General features: G+C 60.8%; 1 protein-coding gene across 1 annotated transcript; it reads right to left on the bottom strand.

The window, feature by feature from the left end:
• Window positions 1-10,515: 10,515 nt before the first annotated feature.
• On the bottom strand, window positions 10,516-15,503 carry NMUR1 (neuromedin U receptor 1). The gene is made up of 3 exons (XM_013943174.2): window positions 15,486-15,503; window positions 13,793-14,689; window positions 10,516-12,136 (listed from the first exon to the last, which is right to left on the bottom strand). Exons 2-3 carry the CDS (start codon window positions 14,685-14,687, stop codon window positions 11,733-11,735), a joined length of 1,299 nt encoding a protein of 432 aa, XP_013798628.2. The 5' UTR covers window positions 14,688-14,689; window positions 15,486-15,503; the 3' UTR covers window positions 10,516-11,732.
• Between the last annotated feature and the right edge of the window lie 8,251 nt (window positions 15,504-23,754).

Genomic DNA, 23,754 nt, shown 5'->3' with positions numbered 1-23,754 from the left:
GCCGGCGCACGTGGGCTGCGCCAGCCGGCTGCCGTCGGTCACAGCAACCTTCCCAAGCCCTGGCCTCACCCCGGAGCGGAGCAATAGCATTTCGGGAACCCCCAGTGTTTTCCTCCCCCAGCCCCCTGCCCATAGGGGAGGCCGGGGACCGAGCGAGCGGCTCTTCCCAGCCTCCGGCACAAAGACCAAAAGCACTTGCAGTTTTCCCCTGAGCAAGTATAAGCGCAGATCATGCTGTCAAACCCGTATTTGATTTGTTTCTCTGGTGGCTGCGCACCATTTGCCTTCATTACTTTCTCTGTCCCACGCCATAGTCCAATAATATCGCTTCTGTCTCATTAAAGGCCCATTAATATAATTTACACCTAGTTGCCACTTTCTGTCTTATCCAGGAGAGCAGGCTCAGGAGCTCCCTAGGTACACTTGGAAAAAAAAAAAAAAAAAAACTCAAAAACCAGGTTGTCTGAGCTGGATAAGTAACCTTCTAACACTGTTTATTACCTGATTTAGCTTCGTGAAGTTACAGTTCTCCCAAAGATTTGATTCATGGCTGGAAATCAAGTCACTTTTAAAATGTATTTCTTTAAAGCATCTTTAAAAAAAAGAAAAAAAATAGGTTAGAAAGAGAGACGAGGGAACAAGTCTTCCTCTGACCTCCCAGGGAGGCAGGAGAAGGTGCCCGCAGCTCTTTGGGACCAGGCTTGGAGCCTGCTCCGGCCTCGAGCGCTCTCTCCCGCGAGGGGCCGTGACCGGCGGCGCCGGGATGGGTATGAGCTAGGGCTGCCGGCCGGTCCCCGGAGCGGGGGGGAGATCGGGGCAGGCCCCGAGGAGGGGGGACGGCTCCCTGCCCCGCGCCGAGATGGCCTCTGCCACCAGCAGAGCCGCGTTGCCCTCTTTGAGCCCACGCCAAAGTGTCCAGCGTTTCTTCGGAAAGAGAAGATGCTCAGGGAATTGCTCCGTCTTGTTTCCCAGCCCTGACGCATCCCTGACTAATTTCCAACGCTGACAGCCTGGGTTTGGCTCCTGCCTCGGCTCCCTGTCCTCTTCCTCCTCCCTGGCGGCATCCCAGACTCGACCCCTTCGCTCCCACGGAGGATTTAGTTCTCTCTCCGAAGGTCCAGCTGGCAGGAGCTCGGCCCCCGGTTAAGCAGGGTTGGCACCTTCCTGGCGGGTCTTGCTAAAAAACAAAATAAAAGTAAAACAAAAGCCTTGCTAAGGGTTTTTGGGGGTCTCGAGAGCAAAGCGTGTTCCCCGACAGGGCTTTGCCGGCAAGGACAGCGCACTGCTCCGGCCGGGTCTCTGCTGCTCTGCTCCCAGGCTTTGGGCTGGGAAGAGGCCAAAATATTCCCGGTCCCCCGGTGCACCCGTGTTCGGGAGTGGGATGAGTCACCATCGGCGCCGCGATCACTGCAGCGTCGAGCCCAAACTCGCCCGCCGCAGCCAGGCGGGACCGAAAGCGCCGCCGGCTTTGGGGGGGCGGCAGCGGGGACGGGGCTGCCGCAAGTACCCCCCTCTCCCCGAGAGCCCGCCGGAGCCGCGGCCGGCCGGGGAAGGAGGGCCGCTCCGTCCCCGCGAGACGGGACCACGAGCGCGCCCCAGGCCTCTGCCCGAGGCACCAGGCTTCGCTTTAAACGGGCAAGAGGCTTCCCGGGGGCGTTGCTGGCGTTGGCGGGGGCTCCTGAACCGCGAGCCCCCTAGGCACGAAAAGCAGCATTTAGCACTGATGCAAAACGCACCAAGCGGGGAGAATCCTGTCTTGCCCGCTCGTATTCGGGCTCGTCTCTCTTCCCCTCGTGCTTCGGGCCCGAGCGATGCTGGCAGGAGATCAGGATCTCTTTTTCGTTGGAGCCCATCCGCTCCCGCCGCCCGTCCCCCTGCGGCGAGGAGGTTTCCTCCCGACGCGACCACCGAGAGGGTGGCACGGCGCGGCGGCGGCTCTCAGCACCGGGCCCGGCCACGAAATCCTGCCGCCGGGGGCCGAGACGTCCCGCGCGGGGCCGGCACCGGGTGCGAAGCAGCCTCTCGGAGGAGGTACGGCAGAAAGAGGTGCAAGGGAAGCGCTGCCGGCCGTGCCGATGGGCACAGCACTGCCACTGCCGGGCTCCCCCCGGGCACCTCTGCCCTGCCTGCTTCCAGGCGGGATCGGCTCCTCTTCCCGGCTGTTTCGGCAGGGCTGTCCCACGGCATCTCGCTCCAAGGTTTCTCCGGGCAAGGACCCCCTGTGATGTATGAACCACGCGGAGGGCGTCTCGCTGCCAACCCAGCCTCTTCCAGCCGGCATCCACGGATAAAATTGCCCAGGTGTCAGCCAAAGGGGAAGAGCAGGCGCAGGAGCTGTCGCGCTGGCGGGATGCCGAGCTTTTGGGGCAAGGGAGCAGGACCGTGAGCTGTGCAAGAACAGCAAGCAGAAGCAGAGACCTCACCAGGGCTGGTATTTCCAGCAAGGGAACAGATAGATGCTCACGACTGACGTGTCAGATGAACCTGAGCTCCAAGGAGGGGTGGTTTCCTGGCGAAACTGGTGGTTTCGGGAATAAGGTTACGCTCCATTGCATCTCCCAGTTACCTCTGCATGGGGACAGTCAGCTAAGAGGCATGGGTCCCCTTTTCAGGAGAAAAAGTCTTAAAATGGTTTGATTTCTGCACTGAGCCACCCTGAAGGAGCGCGAATGGTGGATTTTCAGTCACATTATTAACATTTACTATGCTTTCCTCTTTTTTCCCCCTGCGTATTTAATTCAGCCACCAAACACACAGCTGGTGGGGATATTTTCAGTGTGAAAAATTCACTCTCGTGCACGCAGCCTCCTTTGACCAGGGGTTGAAGCAGCGCTTTCTCCAACACAAGCAGCCCTTGAGGGGACACCTCCACTCCTGGTGCCTCTCCCGAGTCGCTCTTGGTGCTCCCAGCTCACACGGATGATGCCTTAGTGCAACATTTTCTGCTGTTGTGCTTCCTGCTCCTGCCAGATGGACTGCCGCCTGCAAGCCGGGACTTTCTTAGAAAAATAGAAACCAGCCCCAGCTCGAACCATTTGCTTTTCCATCTGCGCCAGCTGGTTGTTTAAATCAGCCCCCTCGGAGAGTTTTGGAGCTGGGTCCAGGATTAGCCTGGACGACTGAAGAGCTGGAGGGAGACGTGGATCTTCCTCTAAGCAGACCAGAAATCAGCTGAAAACACCAGGGAGAACAAATCACTCTTAAACAAGGCAGTCCAGAGGGCTCAGGCGCGCAGGAGCAGAACAGCAAACGCAAGGGCTGCAGTGCCAGCAAAAGACGGTTCCCAGGGAAAGACAGCTTGAGGCCGGGATTACTAAAGGCCTCGTGATGGAAAGAGGCACAGGGCTCCCAGCTTTTGCTCTCGGCTCTGGGGGGGATGCAGGGGGCTGAGTTCAGGCCCCCCACCTGCCTTGCCCCTGCGTGCTTCCCCCTGCCCCCAGTGCCTCCGCTTCCCTAGGAGCGGTGCTGGGAGAAAGCAGCTGCAGGGAAGCAGCGGGATGCGCTGGGGAGAGCCGAGCCGGGAGCACCAGGATGGCCCGGGTGCAGGTCCTCCCACTGCCATGGGCCCCAAGGGAGCAGCAACAGGGACCCTCCTGCGTCGCTTGTTAATGTATTGGGATGGCTCGATTAGTCTCCTAAATTACGATGACGTCCTTGTCGTTAACTTCATTTCTTGCTGGTGACAGCAACGGTGAATCAGGCCCAGCTGTTCTGCACAGGGGATGAGAAATTAAGAGGAATTAAAGTAACCCAGGTGCTGCAGGGCTTGACTTGCCTGGGGTGAGAGTGGGAGGGGGGCGTTTTGGCCCAGCGATAGCCCCGGGGGCCGCAGTAACGCGAGCTCCAGGGACGGCAGGGGCGTCTCAGACTTGGTCGCGGCATCACATTAATGCAAGACCATCATTACCTGCTCAGCAAAGATAACAAGAAAGATCTGTTCGGCCTCCAGACGCTTTTCTGGCAGCTTTGGCCAATGTGTTGCATTAAATAGTCCAGAGCTGGGAAGACGAACTCTCCCCAGCTGCTGCGATAAACACAAAGAACAATAAACACCCTGTAATTAAAGTCTGCCACTGTCACAGCGTTACAACGGGGACCGCCGGGGTCTCGCCCTGAGCGTGGTTTCCAAGCCTCTGGTTTTGATTCGTTTTCATTTCAGACTCACTTTGGGGGGCACTAGCCCAGGTACCGCTCTGGATGTGGCGGGGACGAGAGGCCGGACCCCGCGCTGCCGGAGCGGCTGCTGCAGAAACGAAACGAAAGCTCCTGCATCCGTGTGCACCGGCAGCGGCGCTCAGCGCTGCCTTCTTGGCCCTGCTTTAGGGCTCCTGCCCCGAGACGGGCGGCTTTCCCGCGCCGCGGGGCAGCACTTGGCAAACAGACCGTGTCCCTCCAGGGCACCCTCCGGACCCGCCGCTTGCACCTGCCTCCCGCACGGGCACCTGCTCGGGGACGATGCTGCATTTGGCACGTTTTGGGGGCTGAGGGGGCTGGGGCCAAGCCCAGGTGCCCCGGGTCCTGCCAGCAGTCGCAGCCGGTTGGGAGCGAGTCCCGCTTGCAGCAGTGCTCTGCCACCCAGCCGGCGCTTAATCCATTTACCACCGCGCTAATTATGTATCGCTTCCATTTCTTAATCGACATACCCCCATGAGCCAAATTAAGCACCGTGCAGGCTCCCGTGGTGTCAGTTCTGTCATCTTTATTAACCAAACTTACACTCTCGCGTCGAGGCTGGAAAAGACATGGGATAACCAGACGGTCTGTTGCTTTCAGCCTGCCGCGGCTGGGTTTTTAACCCTGCCACAGGTGTCTGGTGGCTTTACCAGCCCGCTTGTCCCCTGAGACTGTCCCCGCACCTTGCTGCCAGGCTGCGATACGGAGGGCGACGGCTCCTGCCTGCGCAGCGTCGGCAGCCGGGAGACGGCCCAACTCCCGGGGCTCGGGACACCCGTTGCTCGGCGAGGGGTCCCTGTCGCCTGCGGCCCCCCTAGCCGCTCGCAGGACCCCTGCGCCCCGAAAGCACCGGGCTAACAAAGACCTGGTGGGCTCTGAACGTCTTAAGTCACCCTGTGCAAACCAAAATTTTGAGTTCTTTGGTGTCCCAGAGTCGAGTCCTAAATACATTTATTTCCTGCATCTGTCCGTTTGCCCCCCCATCCGCCTCCGTGCAGCCCACCGGCACCAGGGATGTTCTTGCACCTCTGCTGATATCCTGGAGTAGGAGGAACGGTTGAAATGTGGTTAAAAACCAGCCTAAATCTTAGTGCAAAGCTCAAATCAAGCACGTTGCGGCTGTTTCCTTGCATTCGCATTTGCCCGCTTCCCCGCCGCAGGTGCGAAGCCTCGGGTCCGGAGGGAAAGGCCGGGGCAGCGATACCGGTGGCTCAGGCAGCCCCGTGCCCCGAGCTGCCCCAGCGCCGAGCGAAACCGCCCGGGTACGGCTTGCTCGCAGGCACGTGAGGGCTTTCGCAAACCCGTGTCGGACGAGTTTCCCCTGCGCCGCCGCTGCGCGAAGGAAGCGAAAAACAACCCTTTCGCTGGCCTTTGAGGAGGGGCGGTGGAGACGTTGCTGGCCCTCTCCGGAGCCATCTATCACTGCTCCAAATATACAAGGCAATTGCAGTAAAACCGGGTTTGGCTCCACAGAGGGGAAAAAGGAAAAAAAAAAAGCCTGTAGCAAACAACCACAGCGAAAAAAGCCTTACAAGGCTGGGGCGGCCTCGTAGATTGATTGCTTTTTAATCCCGAAGCTAAGGTGATAAATCTTTTTATTGGAAGCTCCGTAGATACTGTATCATTCACGGTGTCCGGCGGCGTGGGGGGAAGGCAGCGTCCCGAGCTGCTTGGAGGGAGGCGGAGGAGGCCCGGGAGAGCGGGACGGGGCTTGGGGCACACGCGGAAGCGTTGGCAGGGAGAGGTGACGGCCGCGGGACGGGTGTTCATTTGCCGGGGCTGGCGCCGGCACCGGCAAGGGAAGTAGGAAAAGGAGGGGATTTTCTTCCCCGGGGGTACGGAGCGGGCAGTGTGTGGGCGTGTGGCGCATTTTTGGCGGGCGCAGGGGGTCTAAGCAAGCGCTGCCTGTTGGAAAGAGCTGCCGTAAATCTCGGAGAGCGGGCGGCAGCTTTGGGGAAACGGCTCTTTCGTGGCGAGGGCTTGCGAGGAGCTCGTGGCGCAGAGCCCGGCCCGGCCGGGCACCCCGTATCGCGGGGCAGCGAGGTGTGGGCGCCTGGAAATGCTGCGCCGGGGCAGCGAGGCCGGGAGGAGGCCACTGGCATCTCCAGCAGCATTGACGCCACCCCGGCGTGTCCCAGCCCTGACTGCAGCCAGAGCTCAGGCAGACCCGGGTCGGTGTCACTCGCTACTGTCTCGAGCTCAAAAAGCATGAATATCCATCCTAATCCATCTCCCGGCCTCAGGATCCAGCGGCTGCACAGCCTCCGCAGCCGCCCGGGATCCTCCCGCCAAGGCAGCCTTCCTGCCGCGGAGGAAACCCTGCGGCTCATTAATCACTCGGCCGATTAAGCAGGCGGCAACTGGAGGGAATCCCTTCCTGACCCGTGTCGAGCAGCCCCGGTTTGGGAATGGGGGATGCGACTAGCTCTCGCTTCGCTGCACAGCTACAGCCTTGATTGCCCATCTCCGAATCCCCCGGAGCTCGCGCTAGACCCGGCAGCGGCTCTGAGCGCTGCCTAATTGCTCCGGTCCCCGGCGCTGGCTCCGGCCCCGGCTCGCCTCCCCCTCCTGCGGGGCTCTGCTCCAGCACTGCCGCCCCGGCAGGGAGAGCTCGCTGATTTATACTGCGACCTTGGAAGGATTTATAGACAGGGAAGCCCTCCGCTCCTCCGCTGGGCTGCAAACATTCGGCTCCGCCAGCCTTTCCTTCCCGCCCTGCCTTCCCAGCTCGCTCCCAGCCGAGAGCAAGCAGCAGGGGTGACGGGAGGGCACCGTCCCTCTCCCATACGCGGGATCCCGCATCCCTGCAATGCCGAAGAGGTCGGTCCTGGGCAGGTGGTTTTTTCTCCCCCGGACGTGCACCGCCAGGAAGCCAGGGCAGGGAAAGGCTGCAGGCGAGGGGGCAGCCGAGATCCCCAAAGCTCTGACTTTTATGTGTTTTTCTAAACCTACTGCTGGAAAATGAGGCAGATGCATGAAAATAAAAGCCACTTCTTTTCCTGGCAAGGATAAGCACTTGGCCAAGACCCTCGTAGGTGACCGGGAAGGTGGTGGGGGCACATGGCCGGAGGCCTGAGCCCCAAGGGAGCAGGGGATGGGGAGGCCTCTTCCTTGGAGCATGGAGGCCCCTTGTGCCTGAAGCAGCTTTTTGGGGCTATCTGCAGTCCAGTTGCACCTGGTATGGGGTCCTGGGGGTCGTGGGAAGGCAACCCCTGGCATCGCCACCCAATGCACCACGATCCCGTGGCCTCACCGGCGATCGCCTCCGGCATATCAGAGAGGTGAACTTGGAGTAGCCAAGGAGAGGTGGGGAGCTGGGGACGCAACCCGAGTCCATGGATTTCCTCTCCCGTGCTATCAGAGCCCTCACAGGCCCCTGAAGTCCCTCTGCAAGCTCGGGGAGCTGAAGAGGGTCTCGGCTCCCGCCAGCCCTTGCTGCCCGGCTGGCTCCGCTCTGGGGCGTTGGGTCTGCTGCAGGGAGACACAGTGTTTCCACCCGCGCAGGTGTCCTCCACGTGGGATGCTTCAGCCCCATCCCAGGTGGGTCGCTGCCTTCCCTGGGACCTCTCGTCTTCCTCATCCCAAACCGCTTTCGTACCAGACTCCCCTCGCCTGCCACCTTGGCATCTCCCCGAGATGAGAAACAGCAGTGTTTGCTCCTAAACCTCCACACAGGCAGGGACAGCGTCTGGGAAGTGCAAAACTACCTGGTCTCTACACTCTCTCCAGCCCCCCATCCTGCTCCTGTCCTTGCCACAGCCTCTGAAAAAACAGCAGTTTGGTTTATTGGTCCATAAAGTGCCACCTGTCCCTCTGGCACTGGAGAGCTCATAAACAGTACCGCTGCATTTTTTCCCTCTCGATGGGAGGTCCGTAAATAACCGGGCTCCCGGCAGGTAGCCCAGGAGGCATCTCAGGGCCTGGGACAGCTGGTTTAGCTCAGGACCTGCCCAAGAGCCTTTTGTCGGCTCTTCTCTGCGATCTGCAGGGCTCCTAGGTTTGTTTTCTTTCCCTCGAAGCCTGTCCCTCCCCGGAGGCCCTCGCGCTTCGGCAGCCAGACGGATGGACGCCCGCTGTGCAAGTCCACGGGATCCTGGTGCAGACGGCGCAGGCGATGCTGTCGGCACGCTGGCAGGGGCCTGGCGGCTCCCTGGTGACCCAAGACTGGCTGATGGGCAGCTCTGTGATTTCTGCTGTCCCTCAGACAGCGCAGCCGAGGCTGCAAATGTCCTCTGGGGCTGAATAATTCCGCATTTGCTGGAGGAACGCGGAGCCGGGATGTCGCCTACCCTGGGAGACTTGTCAGAGCTGCAACAGCCTAAGGAGAGTGAAAAATAAAAGCTCCCACAACGGCTATCTTAGGAATATCTCAGGAGAAAGGGAGACAGCTAACTGCAAAATACTCTGCAGTGCTGAGAGCTGTGTCCAAAGGATGCTTGAGTAGGGGGAGAAAGCGTGGCAGGGAAACGTGGGAGGTGGCCTGCACCTTGCTGTTGGTGTTTGCACACTCTGTGCTGCTCGGGGAGTCACTGTCCTGAGTCCTTTGCAAACTCATTGCCTCTATGACCTGCTCTCCTGTAGGGACAGAGCATAGAGAAATGACCTGCTCTGGGTGCTTCCCAGACTAGAGATCACTCATTTTCATTTCCCAGGAACTGGATTAATAAATAGGTGCCTCCCCCCTTTTCCAAGCCTACTCCTGCCTGGTTCCCACAGGAGACAAGTCTGCTAGATCCCACCTCCTTGAAGCTTTGCAAGCCGTTGAAGAGCTCGGGGACACCTGGGACCCCCTTACACACATGCAGCCTGCGCCCAGCAAGCCAGGGCCAAGGGCTGGACAGGGAGCTGGGGGATTTCGGAGCTCACAGGAGAGGAGACCCAGCACCCTGCAGCGGCCACGGCCTTGTGTTCGCACATCCCTGCCGCCCATGAGCAGAAGACGTTACCTCCTGATTCACTGCGTTAGAGCCCATGAGGCTCTACACAGGCAACTGTTACCGCATAATAAAATGCTATTGACTGCCTATTAAAAAGCCATTCCCTCGAGGTTTCCATCCGGGGTGGTGTCTGTGCGAGGTGAAATGGGGTAATAATAGCAATCAAGGAGGCATCAGTCATCTTCACCCTCGGCAGCCCCTGGCAGCGAGCGATGAGGATGCAGGGAGTGGGAAAGTCCGGCCCCGTGTTGCTGCCAGGGCACCGTCCCCTCGCCAAGACAGTGAGCAATGGGAGATGAAGAGAGAAGAAACCAGACTGGTAGCGATGCTCTCTGCCACGTTCACATCCTCCGGAGCGAGGCTGCAAGCAGCGGGCAGCCGGGAAGGCCCTGAAATGCAAAGGGGCCGAGTTACTGCAGCCCCACACGCGCCCTCGCTCAGCAGCACAGAGCGGGGGCTCTGCAGCAGCTCCCACCTGGCCCCCACAAAGGCCAAGGATACCGAAGGATGGGGCTTTGCCCACAGCAGACCCTGCTCCGGAGGTGTGTGTTGCAGCTCCCACCGGGAGGAAGGGGTGTTCAAGGGGGGAGCTGGCGGCACTTAGGAGGGCTGAGAGTGGAGCATCAGCAGGCAGCAGGGCTTTCACCGACACTTTGCGCTTGGCTTTTTCTCGGCTTTTTCTGCTCAAGACCCCAGGAGAGCCCTGTTGACACATGCAAGCTGCCAAGAGGCACTGCCACTTGAAGCCTCTCCAAGCTGGCCAGAGGACAGCTGGGACTGGAAAAGTCGTGCGAGACGACAGCTCGAACAGCTCTGACAGCCCCTTGGGTGGCATTTCGGAGCCTGAGCAGTCCGTCCTGTGGGAGGGCCTGGTGCGCACCGGGAAATCAGCGGCCTTGATCTCAGACAGCAAATCCATCGGCTCTGCCAGCTTGGGGGAGCGCCACCAGCCAGCCCGCGCTCCGTGGCATTTTCGTGACATTTCCCGAGCAGCGTGTCTGGGGACAGATTGATCGCGGTGCTCTGGAGGCGCTGCCTGGGGTGCGGACACGTGCCACCCTGCCCTCCGCACCGGCCCGAGGCCCCGCTCTGCCCGTGCAGCGCTGCAGGTGAAAGCCCCAGTGCATCCTGCTCAGTGCCCTCCGGGCGGTGCGGGAGCAGGGAATGCCATGAGCTCTGCCAGCTACGGCCACCTGGGAAGGCAGCAAACCCCATGCGCGGGGCCGATGCCGACTTGTGGGGAGACGTGGCAGGGGGAGAGGCAAAGGGACACCCATGGGTGCCCCTCACCCCCTCCCGTGGCCTGCCCCGACACCCCTGGGAAGATCGCCGAGGTTCAATGCCACGCTGGGAGGAGAGCTGAGTCCCGGGGCACACAATCAGAGCACAAATCCCAGGAACGGCTTTGATGTTTAATTCTTGAGTGATGATGAGCTCGTGCACACCAGAGATGGAGGGGGGCTCCCCGCTTCCCCTACGGCAGGGGCACAGCGGGCCGTGCTGAGCCAAGGAACAGCAAGGATCCAGCGTCACGCAGTGTCAGCCTGCACTGGTGGCAAAAGGCATCCCACCACCTCCCCAGCACCAGCCGAGGCTCCCGCGTTTGTCGGGGGTACAAGTGATCTTGCAGAGCCACGGCATGGCAGGACAGACTCTGCATCAGCTGCCGAGTGTTCGCCAGAGAGGGACACCAGGGACGTTCACGGGGCACCAGGGGAAGGGACAGAGATATCCTCCACCCTGGAGACAGCCTGATGCTCCCATTCAGGGCCATCGCATCCATGAGGAGCCACAGGGCAGAGTTCAGCTCTGCCAGTCCTCCTGCTTCGGGTTATTTTTTCGCATGGGCTCCAGCTCCTGGAGTCCCATGCTTAGGAGAGAACGGCCATTTTCCTTCTCCTGCACTCGGGGGAATGGAGACACTGGAGAAAAACTGGGAGAAATGAGCCATAAACCAACCCTGCAGCTGGACACCAAGAGGCAGAACCTGGCCTTTCCCTTAAAGCCGAGACCTGGCTCCCCGCACGTAGCAGGACCAACAGGAGGGGCAAGAAAATCAGGGCACATCAGTGCAAGGGCCCTGGAAAAGTATCAAGGGAAAAAGGTACCCAAAAGCCTCTTTTTTTCCTGCTCCATCAGGTGTGAACCTCTCCCAACACAGGAGGCCTTGACCTGGGTGCAAGCGCCTCTCCGGGTACCCATCCAGAGTGACGTCCCAAAACAGTCCGGGGCGCAGGACACCCCTGCCACCTGCGCCCACAAGGCTCATTTGGCCAGGACAGGGGGTGCTGGGGCAGTTTGGGGGCATTGCTAGCAAATCCCTGATGAGGAAGGCAGCCATCCCAGTGCCATGAGAGCTTCCCACCCTTGGCCGGTGCCCAGAGCAGAGGGTGCAACGTAACCAGGGTGCAGCGCAGCGAGGGATGGCCAGCGCTGCCATGATGAGGAGACCAGCCTGACAGCGTTCAAATCCCAGTGGGACAGCACGGAGAGACAGGCGCTTTCCATCACTCCTGCTTGTCCCCGTCCCTCAGGGCTCTGCCTGGCCACAGTGATGCCAAGGGGGAACGGATGCTGGTGGTGGGGAAAGCTGGTCCTGGTCCCTCTACGTCCTCCTGCGCTTCAGCAGAGGGATGTCTTGCGTGCGCTGGCCTGACCTCCCTCCACCTCCTCCATCTCATACTCCTCAGGGTCGGAGAGGGGCAGGCCATTGGTGCCGGGCACGTGCTCGCACTCGGTGCTGCGGGTGGTGACGCGGGTGACGCTGTGCGAGTATTTCCGGGAGCCTGGTGCGCGGCGGCCGGGGTGGCACATCACCTCCTTGAACATCTCCCGGAAGCGGGTGGACATCAGGTTGTAGAGGATGGGGTTGGCTGCCGAGCTCAGGTAGAAGAAGACGCCTGAGATGATGTGGACGTACTGGAACATGTAGAGCATGTGGCTGGTCCAGGTGGAGATGAAGCTCCAGACGAGGCGATCGGTGTGGAAGGGCGCCCAGCAGATCCCGAACACCACCACCAGCACAACTGCGGGGAGCCAAGGGACCAGGATTATGGGGCTGCTCTCCCCCAGCACTGGCCCCACAGCCCCAAACACTGGTCCCACACCCTCCTCAGGGGCTGACCATGGAGTTGTGAGATTCAGCCACGTCTCTCTCAGGCAGGGAGCAGTTTGCCTGGACCTTGGCTTGTTGCCAAAGGGATTTGAGGGGAAGGTACGGATGGACAAGGGGATGCTGGAGAGGGAAATACAGCTGTTTCTGGGTTGCAGCCAGGACCCGTGTTAGAGAGACCCATGTTAGCCCAAAGGCACTAGCCCTGGCCACCTCTCAGAGAGAAGATGTCCCAGCTGCCGTAATGCCCCGTTTCAGCCTCGGCCATAGAAGAGGACACCCAAAAGGCATGGGAGAGCCAGGAAGGGCCCCCCAGCTGATGCCTCCTCCAGTTTGTTGACTTGCTGCCAGGGTCCGGGGGCAGCAGAGGGGCTGCAAAGTCTGGTCAGGAGCTCTCCTTCCCTCCGTCTCCCTCCAGGGCTCTCCAGGCATTGCTCCACCACGTGCCTCCGCTCCTCCTTGGCCAACAGCTGGGGCTGGCACTGGCAGCGGGGAGGCCATGAGTGCACAGCCCTGGGGCTGCTTGGCATGGGGAGGGATGCCCCGTATGGGCACAGGCACCAGCCCCAGCCCTGAAACCACTCATGGCTGACCAGGTAACCATCAGCCCAGCCTGGGAATGGCCCCGAGGGATCGCTGCTGGCCCCGTCCAGGTAGCAAGAGCTATCTGAGCCCTCTCCTTGGGCTCCAGTTTCTTTTCTAACCCAGCTCTGCTGATGCACAGGGATGCGGGCTCATGTGCAGGCAGTCCTGGGGTCTCCATCATACCCATCCCGCTCTGTGTCTCCATGGGGGGCAGGTCTCCCTTCACCCCCCTCTCAGCCCTGGTACCAAGGGAGGCCAGAGGGAGGTTAACGCCTGTCTGAGACGCAGCTGAGAAGCAGCCCTGGCCCCACCGAAGGCCTGGTCTGGGCAACCCGCCACCACTGTGCCGTCACGGGGACCGGGAGCATGCGGAGGTCAACATGCCGAGGAAAAATGGATACCCAAGGGCGGCCAGCTCCCGCTGCTGGGAAAGGGGCCAGAGGCTGCCAGAGACCGTGGCGGGAGAGAGCGAGGAAGGGTGCAGGGAGGTGGGACGGAGGGATGCTCCTGCCTAGCCTTGGGTCATTGCGTCATTGCCCAGGGATGGTCACAGCAGCAGCAGATCTGGGTAGGAATTGGCCCCCTTGCTGGGAAAGGTACCTCACACACCCCGCCAGCATGCGACAGCGATCTGGGGCCAAGCGTGGGTCTGCATGCAAGGCCCAGGCCAGGGAGAGGGGGGCAGGCTCCCTCCCACCAGCCCTGCGCCTTTCCCTTTGCTCCCAGGCTCTCATCCAGCACGTTCCTGGAGGAGGAGAGATCTCGCAGCCGGGGGGAGCTGTCACGAGCAAGCCCCATCACTGGACTGGAGCCACCAGATCTGCCTTTACTCCTACACCCTGCAAACCAGCCACGCACCCTTCCTCCCAGTTGGTCCATCCTCAGCAGCTCCAGACTGGCCGTGCCTCAGTTTCCCCTCATCACCCTCCCAAAGCAGCCTTGGGAGACACCCACTAGCTCTCCCCATCCCCAGCCTGGGACTCACACAGCATCTTCGTGACCTGCCTCCTCTTGACTTTCTTCTGCCCCCGGTTGTTGTGGTAGTTGCAGCCGCCCCCCGACTTGTCTCCCAAGGCCTGGAGCATCTTTTCTTTCTTGAGTTGCAGGCCGATGAGCAGGTACAGGATGCTGATGGTCCCCATGGGCAGGAAGAAGAAGAGAATGGTGGTGATCTGGATGATGAGGTTGTAAACCAAACGTGGCTTCACCAAGGTGCAGATCTCCGAATCTGGCACACGTCCCCGGCCCGGCACGTAGAGAGGCTGCAGCCCATGGAGGCTGGTGTTGGGGATAGAGCAGATGACCGACATGACCCAGATGGTGATGATGACCCTCTTGGCATGGTTTCTGGTCACTACATACTTGGCCTTGAGCGGATGAACCACGGCGATGTAGCGCTCCACACTCAGGGCAGTGACATTGAGGATGGAGGCGAAGCAGACGGCCTCAAAGAGCAGCGTCTTGAAATAGCAGCCGCTGGCGCCCAGGAGGAAAGGGTAGTTGCTCCACATGTCGTACAGCTCCAGCGGCATCCCCAGCAGGAGAACGAGCAGGTCGGAGACAGCCAGGCTGAACAGGTAGTAGTTGGTGGGCGTCCTCATGAACCTGTGCCGGAGGATGACGACACAGGTGAGCGTGTTGCCCACGGCCCCCACCACGAAGATCAGCAGGTAGACGGCACAGACGGGGACGAAGAAGCTGGACCGCCGAGGCCCCAGGTACTTATCCCGCAACTGCTCCTCTGTCAGGTTGGCATCCTTGGGGTCGAACAAGGCCCCCGGGTGAGTCCTGTTGCAGAGATCTGGGCTGACGGGCTCTGCAGCAAAGTCTCGCTGGGGCAGGGGGAACTCGGGGCCGGAGCAGTTGCCGTAGGGATTCATGGCTGCAGAGAGATGGGGCAGTGTGAGGGGGGTGCTCTCCCGGCTCCTCTGCTGCACCCAAGCCCTCTGCCCCTCTCCCCTTTAACGGTGGGGTGCAGGATGCTGCTCGGCCACCCTCGGGGCAGGGGGCTCGTGGGAAGGAGCCCCCCATCCTGCCCCAGCCAAAGCCTTTCTTTTGGGAGAGCCCCTCAAAGGCTGCCCAAAGTTTCCCTCCCACCTCCCAAGCTCCCCAGCCCTGTCTTGCACCTGCAAACAGCCCTGGCAGCTCCTCGACCCACCTCTGCTCTCTCATCCTGCCGACAGGGAGACATCAGTGGGGTGTCCTCCCCCCCCCCCGAAGCAAGGCAGGACACAACCCAAAGCCAGCCCCAAGCCACGTAGCGCGATTGAGCCCTGCTCCCACTCTGCCGGCCGTGTGGAGGGGCCAACGGGGCAACCGTAAAACAGCAGTGGGGAAAATTGAGCTTCCTCCCTGGGAAGGACATCTTACATCTTGTTGGGAAGCTCCGGATGAAGGGTGAGGTCCCACCACCCCAGTGCTCTCCTGCGCAGGATGGGGTCGGGATGGGGAGGCGGCGAGGGAGGGGAGGGAGGCTCTGCTACCTTAACAGGCAGGCTGATAAAATCCTGCCTCTGCTCTCCGCTTGGAGCTCAGCTCAAAAACCACCTGCCCCATCCACCTTCTCCCTTTCATCCTCCGAGAGAGGAGCTACTCACAGGTGAGCAAGGGGGCTCTTGGGGGCTTCTTCTCCCACCCTTGGAGAAATGGGCAAGGAAAAGGTGGTGCTGAGATCCTACCTCTGCCGGAGGCTGGCTCCTCACTTGGAAGGCAGTGCTGCAGAAAAGATGCTCCTCAGAAAGGGAGAGAGAGAGGAAATACGTTAAAGTAATAAACTCCATTGACTCTAAGAAAGTCCCAGGGGAGGGCAGCGCGGCCGCCTCCATCCCAATCAGCAGCCTTCGCAACGCGGTGATTTGCCATTTACGTGGCCTCCGCGGTGAATAAGCCATCGATCAGCCCCACCGCAGTCCTGACAGCCGCTCCAGCTGCAGCTCCTCTCACCCAAAACGTGTTTTACCAGTTTCAGCCCAACTCCAAGCTGGAGAAGCAGGTGGGCTCCCGCTCGTGTCTCCGAGCCCGGATCCCATGCGTGGTCACTTCGCTGTGATGCTCACCCGCCTCTGCCGACACCAGCCCCGGCGCGTCCCGCACTGCACTCCCCCGGCCCCCCGGCTCCATCCCTCCTCCCCGCGTCCCGGCAGCCAACACAGTGAGCGCCGCTGCTCCTGCCGCGCCGCGCTTGGGTCTCCCGGTCTTTCTCTTTCCTCCTTAGAAGAAGGACTAAGGGCTGAGGGTTGGTTGCAAGGCAGCGACTCACCTTGCTCTGCAAGGGTCCGGGTCCTCCAGCCTTCCCCAGCCTCCCTCTAGGAGTTTGGGAGGAGACGGTGAAGGGGAGGCAGCCGGGACCGCGGCTCCATGGCGGCACGTGTGTGAGAGGGAAGGAGGCAGGGATGCACTGAAGGGAAAAGACATTCGTGAGCAGGCTGTGCCTGGGCTGGGAAGGGGGGGTCGGGGTCCGGGGGGAGGAGGCTGGGTGTTGCGCTGCCGTTCCCTGCGACGCAAGAGGGCACTGCGAGCCCGCAGCACCTCGGCTCCAAATTCAGACCCGTGCACACCCGTACACCCCACAGCTCCACGTGTCCATCCTTGTGTCCCGTTCATCTGCCGCAGCAGTGCTGCAAGGGGCTGGCAGGACCGAGAGGGCTGGGGGCACCTGGCCCGGGTGACATGACCACGACAGGCTGTGCCACCCCAGCAACACTTCTCGGTTGGGCTGGTCCCAGCACCGTCCTCGCCGTGCACGAGGTGTTTGGTGGAGTTGGGCAGGATGGAGCTGGGAGAGTGTCCAGCGGCTGAACTCAAGCAGACCTTGGGGGGAACGGGACAAGGATCTTGGAGAAGGGGCAGGGAGACCTGACTCCTTTATGGATGATGGATCTGGGCATGGTCATTTGGCTCCTGTGCTGGTGCTGCCAGCTTGCACCCAGGTTCAGCCCCAGCGCACCTCGCTGCCCTGGTGTGGCCGGCATGTACAGCTGGGGTACGAGGAGCAGCCTGGATCCAGGGGTCTCCAGCACAGTGCCCCGAAGGCCCTGTGCCCCAAAACACCCTGCCAAAGCCAGGGCACGTAGCATCACTGCTCACCCATCTCCTCCAGCCCGCACAGCCCCGTGGGGGAACTGAGGCACTGAGCCAACTTACCCATAGCAGGATGCCAAGCTGAGCTCAGCACTGCGGCGAGGGGCTGAACCTGGCCGGCGAGGGTCCCCTCTTTCCTGGGAGGCTCTGAGCCTTGCGGGAGCAGCGACGCCAGCCCCGCTGGCAGCGAGGATGGCGCGAGAGGCACAGCGACGCCTCGCACCCCTCCTGCGAAGGCGCCCAGCCCTTCCGAGCTCTGCCCCGATGCAGCCCTGCTGCCAAGAAAGCAAACAGAGCCCTTTCTACGAGGAGTAAATATTTGCCTGTGCTTCTGCAGCAGTTAAGTGGGGACATTGGTGACTGGCAGCAGCTTGGAGGGCAGAGCTGAGCGGGTCCAGGCGGGTGCAGCCGCGGTTGTGGCTTGATGGACGCTGAGACCCGGCTTGGTCCGGGGGTGACGGCTGGCAGCGCGCGGCTGGGCGCAAACATCGCAGCCCCGGGGCCGCCTGGCACAGCCTGGCACCGTGCAGGAGCCGCCGCACGGGAACCACCTGGTGTTAGCCACATGCCCCTGCACGTCTGAAGGGGATGCGGGACCCCCTTTCACTGCTGCCTAGGGTAATAAAGCCGAGGGACAGCAGCAGGGGACGGCCATGCAGGGGATGGGGGTGGCAGGTGGGGACTGTGCGCTTGTACCATCCCAAGAAAGCGGTGCACACACCATGGGAATCGATCCCCCAAAGCCCCGGAGGCTTTTTGCCTCCCTGGTTTAAGACAAAGAGCTTGACAGTCTCCAAAGTCCCTGGGCTGGCCTCTCCAGGCCATGACCCTCCAGGTGGGCTGGCAGCAGAGGGAAAAATGGTCCATGGCCTCCCTGGCCCGAGGCCCGGAGTGCTGGGAAGAAGCGGATCGGTGCCCAGCTCTGTCCCAGCCCAGAGACGATGCTCAGGGGAGGAAGGCTGCACGGTGGCCAGTAGAGCTGTCACTGTCGTCGGTGGCACCGCACACTGGTGCCAGCCTCTAAGGGTCACATGGGAGCGTGCCCAGGTTGGGGCAGAGCGTCATGATTTTGCCTAAGAAAATTTTGGAGCAGGCATGGTGGCCCAAAGCCGGTCCTGCCCGTGCCTCTGGCAGCAGATAAGAGGCTGCAAACAGCACAGAATTAGCAGAGCAAACTCTCAGAAGTGTCCAGAGCACCCTGAGAAGTGGCTTTTCCTGGGAAATCATCTCCCTCAGCAGAGGAGAGCAGATATTGAAGCTGAAAGAAAAGGAGAGTAATCGGGTGTAAACAAGACATTACACAGGGAAAAAAACAAGCTGGAAATAGCATCAGAGAGAGGTGCCACATGCTCCCGCAGGAGTTACAAAGGTAAAGAAACCTCCGTCTCCAGCGGAGATGGGGACAGGCTCAAACACAGGGAGTTGTGGCCCGGTGCTGTGACAGCAGGGACAGGACGCTGGGACCTTCTCTCTCCTCCTCCCTGTGCTCAGAAACGCACTGTTTTCCCAGCACTGAAACGTTGTGATTTTTATGTTTCAGAGCCAACGATATGAGGCCAGACAGGACCTCCACCACCCCGCAGAGACCATCTCCCAGCTGCAAGATCCCCCCACAGGGACCGCAGCATCCATGGGGCCCTCAGAGCCCAGGCGGGAGCGTTTTGAATGCAGGAGGTCCCACACCTCCGTGCCAGGGGATCCCCCTCTGCACAAGGGAATCCAGTGCCAATCCCTGTCCAGGACTTGCCAGGCTCATTGCTGGTCCTCCACGTTTGGTGACACCTTAATGACAGCAAAGATGACCAGGGTTGGTCTGAGCACAGCCGCTGACACCCAGCCGGAGTTGCTTTCTCAGCAGTTGTGATCACTTCCAAATCTGAGCAGGCAGAGAGCAACATCCCAAATGGGAAAGCATCCACTCTGGACCCAAGGCCCGCACACCAAATTGCCGTACTTAGCCAGCAGGATTTGCCCCGGCTGCGCAACGTGTGCAGCCCCAGCCGGCTCACGGCTCCCTGCCATGCTCCAGAAGGGAGAAGTCCCCTTCTTCCCTTCCCATGCCCATGCACGGGCCCTCCGCAGACACTTGTGTCAGGAGGGGACCTGGGCACCAGTGTCACTAGGCTTTTTTTTCTAGGTGCGGTGGCTTTAGTCCCCTGTCCATGGCAGGATGCTCGGGGGCACTGGGAGCGTGGGCAGGAGCCTCCCTGCCGCCTGGCTCACGCGTCGCTACGGGCAGCCAGCAGCTTGCCCACGCGGCAGAGAGCTGCTGGGCGATGAGACCGGCCGGGCGATGCTCTCAGGAGCTCAGGCAGCAATGGCCCGGCAGGTGCTGGGGCTGGAAATGGTGCTGGGGAACCTGCACATCGAAGGCTACGGCACCTGGGTAGTACAGCAAGGAACCGCAGCTGATGGGCACAGGGTTGGGAGGAGATTTCTCTCCCCATCCTCCTCCCTCCAAAGGGTGCCAAGCCTGCTTTTCCCCCAGGGAATTTTTGAGCAAGGCAGGGGAAGGATCCGTGCCGGCGCAGGGGCAGAGTGTGCTGTGCTGCTGAGGCACCCAGCAGGCTTCAGCGAAATCCCACTTAAGAGACTGTGGCTGGGCATGAAGCATTCCTAGAAATCTCCTCTCATTCTCCTTCACTGCGTACTGTCTCCTGTCTGCTCCTCGTCTGCCTCCCCTGTTTTCTGGCATCTCTGATGAACACACACGCATGCAGCCTGCTCGTGGCGCGGCCCCCAGGTGCTTCCCTTCCCCGTCTTTGTCCTCTTGTCCTGCCGGGCGGTCGCCAGCTTCGCTGCGGGAACGGGCACCTGTTCGTGCCAATGAGGCAAGTGGCAGGAGCAACGTGGGGCGCCTGTCTGCCAGAGGATGCAACCCAGCAAACTCGTCGCATGCCAGGGCTGCAAAGGGTGGCCCTGAAGGGCAGCCCTGCGGGACCCACCTGAATCTCTGCCCCTGCATCTTCGTCCCTGCAGGGAACAACACGGCTGATTTGTCCTGCACCCCCGTGGGGGGGTGAGGGGACGTCTGCTGGGACAGGGGTGTTTAGAGGCTGTTTGGGTTTGAGTAGTTGAGTGGAGATGCTGCTGAGCTCTAGCTGAGCCGACTTTCTTAAACATCTGGTTCCTTGCAGCCTCCTTTCCTAGCCAAACACAGCAAACACGGCACGGGGCAAGTGCGGTCTGCGAGGTGCAAGAAGCAGACAGAGCTCGGTTGGCTTGTGGCTGAACCATGGGTCCGTCCCTCTCCCCAGGCCACCAGATCCTGGCTGCTGGGTGCTGACAAACCCCTCTGCCTGCTCATCCGGGGTCCAGCTCCCAGCCCCGGTTTTGCCAGGGCACCAGAACCACCGGAGCCAGGGGCCCTGCTCCCTCTGTGTCCCCTTTTCCTTCTCCTTTTGCCTCAGTCTGCTGCAACAGCCCCCTGTAACTGGAGGCAAAATGCCTGCTCCCACCTTACACGTCATCATGTCTCCCTTGGGAAGAATTAGTGGCTCCTGGAGGCTGCACATCGCTTTTCATTTTTCTCCCACCACGTCTGTGTTTCTTGATATGCTCCTGAGTCCTCCACAGTCATGACAGCACTTCTGAACAGTCCATTCTGGTTTTCAATTTTCTGATAAAGCAAACTATCAGGAGGTGGCAACCCCTGCTCCGTTACTGCTCCCCTGTCGGATAAAGAGGGCTAACTGCACATCAGAGCATGACCCTTCAGCCTATTTCCTTTATCAGGCACTTTATTATATTAACACTGTCTGGCCAGCGAGGAGGGCTGCCTGGCAGCGCACCGAGACCTTGCGCCTTGCCGCACACCGCTCCCGCGGCTGTCACCCGTCGCCAATGCAGCCTGGGTGCCTCCACGGCTGGAGCATTTCTGGGCTATCTGACTTCAGCAGCCCACGAGCAAGTCCAGCGAATGCATGAAGCTCCCTAGGCAGCCCCGGCCCCAATCCCTGCTGGAAGGTGGGAATCTCCCCCCATCTTCCTCCCCCTGCCCTTTCGTGCACCCATCCCTCCCCGCGAGCCGGCCCCGCGCAGAGCGGGGCAACGGGAGGTTATTCATCCCAGATGCCCCCGTCCCTTGACGTGCCTGCTGAGGCCAGCTCTGCCTGCAGCATCATCAGAAGAATTAAGATGCCAAAACAAAGGACAAACATTGGCTTTGAAGCCTGAGAGCTGCAGCCCTAATAACCAACTGCAGCCACTCTTGGCTCTTTTCGAGGGTGCATCGCTCAGAGTAATTGCAGGGCGGATCAGTGCAGCCTTTTACGGCACCGTCTGCACCCCCTGTCCCCCTCCCACTTCCTCCCCCGCCTGCACAAGGCTTCGCAGTTTTAATTAACACCGTCTGGTCCTGAGCACAGAAAGGCTGCAAGCTGCAGTGCCAGAGAGGGAAACCGAGGCAGGGCCAGCCGCTCCAGTCCTCTGTGCCACGCAGCCACCTTGAGCAGACAAGAGACCCTGGGGCACGTCCCCATCCCCATCCGCACTGAAGCAAGAGTACCAGCAGCCCGTTCACAGGAGGTCGCCGCAGCAACCCCTCCCAGGCAAAGCCTTCGCTGGAGAGATGCAGCTTGGTTTGGCCAGATCATGCCCAGTGGCTCGTGCCCCTTCTTGAGATGGGGCGGACGCCCGGCTGCCTCCGACACCAGCCAGCCCAGCACAGGGCAGGGCCGTCCAATGCCACAGCCTCTGCCTCGCTGCATCCTTGCCTGGCTCTTTCCTTACTCGCTTTTGAACCGCCAAAGCATTTGTTTTTTTGTTCTTTCCCCAAGTTATTAATTCAGTAGGAGCAGGACATCAGGCACGGGAGGGTCCGTTTCCAGGCGTGATGACTCCCGCCACTGGAAAGCTGCTGTTTAATGGCTCCCATAAAATATTTTATTTGCTCCAGTGTTATCGACAGGTGCAAAGAGCAGAGGAGCCAGGCCCCATGCAGAGCTGGTCGCCAGCTGCCCAGTGGAGCCAGATCCGGGCAATGCCCTGAAATTCCCCCTTTGCCGCTCTCTGGAGAGGCAAGGAAAGAAGGGAGCGCTGGGGTGCCTGAGCCCCATCACCCTGGTGGTCCGGCTCCCTCAAGGGACAGAGTGGCAGGGTTGGAGGGAAGAGGTGGGACTGGAGACTCTCGGGGACGGAGCTGAATTTCAGGGTCATCAGCTCCAACAGATGACAGGGGGCAGCCGCTGTCCCCTCGCAGGACCTAACGGTGCGTCCCTCTGTGGCGCAGCCAGCACGCGGGCGCACACTTGCCCATCTCCCCCGTCGCCCAGAGTGCGCAGCCCTCAGTTTACACTGGCTCCTGCTTTTGCAATAGCACTGGGAGAAAAACCTCCCCCAGCCCCGTGAAGCTGCCCGCATGGAGCGACCCCCCAGCAGCTTCTGAGCAAACCGCAATGGGGGGGGGAACGTTTATATGGCCAGACAGGTTTGGACCTGGCGCCCTAAAAGCAGCTCTACTGCATCGCTGGACCACAGCCAGAAGGCTGAAAAGAGCCGTGGCTAGTGGCCAAGACGACTTAGGCTGACTGAGCCAGCGCCCTCGGGGGAAAAATACAGCCCGTGCCTCAGTTTCCCCTCCTGTGCTTTGCTTTCCTTTAGGTGCTAACAAGCCGCTGAGGCAGCTCCTGCGCTTGCCTGGAGCTGTTATACTGAAACAGCAGCTCCGTGCTGCTCTCCCGGTGACTTTGCAGCATTGCCCACTGCCCCCGTGGTCCCCGGGCAGCAGCCCCCCAGCCTCTCCGCATCCAGGCTCAGATCAAGCCCTCGACAAAAAGACTTTCCCTGCCTCTTCGGCTCGCTGGGCTTCTCCCCGCCCAGACACCTCAGCTGGACAAGTCCGCTCTGCTCTTTCCCTCCCGGCAGACCAGGGCCAAAGGGGGGCCATGCGGTTTGCATGGGGAATTTTTGCCTTATTGCAAGAGGAGTTTGGACCCTGCCCACGGGCAACCCCACAGGCAGAGCCAGGCTCATGTGGCTCCTTGGACAGTTTCCCCAGGCCCTGCTAACCCCCCGCCAGCCACTGCTGCCACACAGGGGTATTTTGCAGGGCTTCCCTCTCGCTGGGCGCACATGGCAGGGCGCGGGGTATCTCCAAAGAGCTGCCGTCAGTGGTTATCAGCAGGCAACACGTCTTGACTTCTCACGGTAGCAGCAGCTTTTTCTAGACCTCCAAGCACGATTTCCTGAGCCCGGCATAATGTGCCAGCACCTTTTCCGGGGCTCAGATGGCCGGTGAAGGAGGCAGCTAGGAGCTTCCCCATTGCTAATGGGCACAGACACGCTGTCTGTGCTCTCCCGGGATAAGTAACCGCATCCTCATGCTGCGCGGGAAGCCGGGGTGGTACCCCGGGATGCTCCGAGTGCGGGTGTGCAGACGGGGTCACTGCTCACAGCAGTCACCCGGCAGCCCCCTCCCAGCCTGGGGTCTCTCGTTGGAGCAAAAAAAGCCCAGCTCAGCCCCAGGCTCATCTGAGAAATCACCGAGAAGGTGTATGTCTTTTTTCTTCCAAATAGGGCTGAAAGGAGAAAGAAAGAAAAAAAAAAAAGATCATTTTGACGTTTACCAAGAGGAAACCAGTCAGGCTGCCAGGGAAGAGCGAAGCCGGCCTGCGCTGCACGGCGCGTCCCCCACCCCGGCTCTGCTCCGGGCCGGGGGAAGGCAGGCTCTCCCGGAGCAGGTATCCGGGCTCCATGGCAACCTCCGCCTCACTAATCAGGGCCGGCACAGACGCAGAGCACTTTTCCACCTGGCAGGAGCACTGCTGTTTTTCGGAGGTCTCCATCAAGCCGAAATGGCTGGGGCACTTTCTCGGCCGTGCCACCCCGTCGGGGAAGGGCCGGGCTGGCGGCCGGGAGAAGCCGCTC

The sequence above is a fragment of the Apteryx mantelli genome, chromosome 9, assembly GCF_036417845.1.
Source record: "Apteryx mantelli isolate bAptMan1 chromosome 9, bAptMan1.hap1, whole genome shotgun sequence".
Taxonomy (NCBI): Eukaryota; Metazoa; Chordata; class Aves; order Apterygiformes; family Apterygidae; genus Apteryx; species Apteryx mantelli.
Note: the sequence above shows the minus strand (reverse complement) of the source record. Positions and strands in the feature narration are given on the sequence as shown.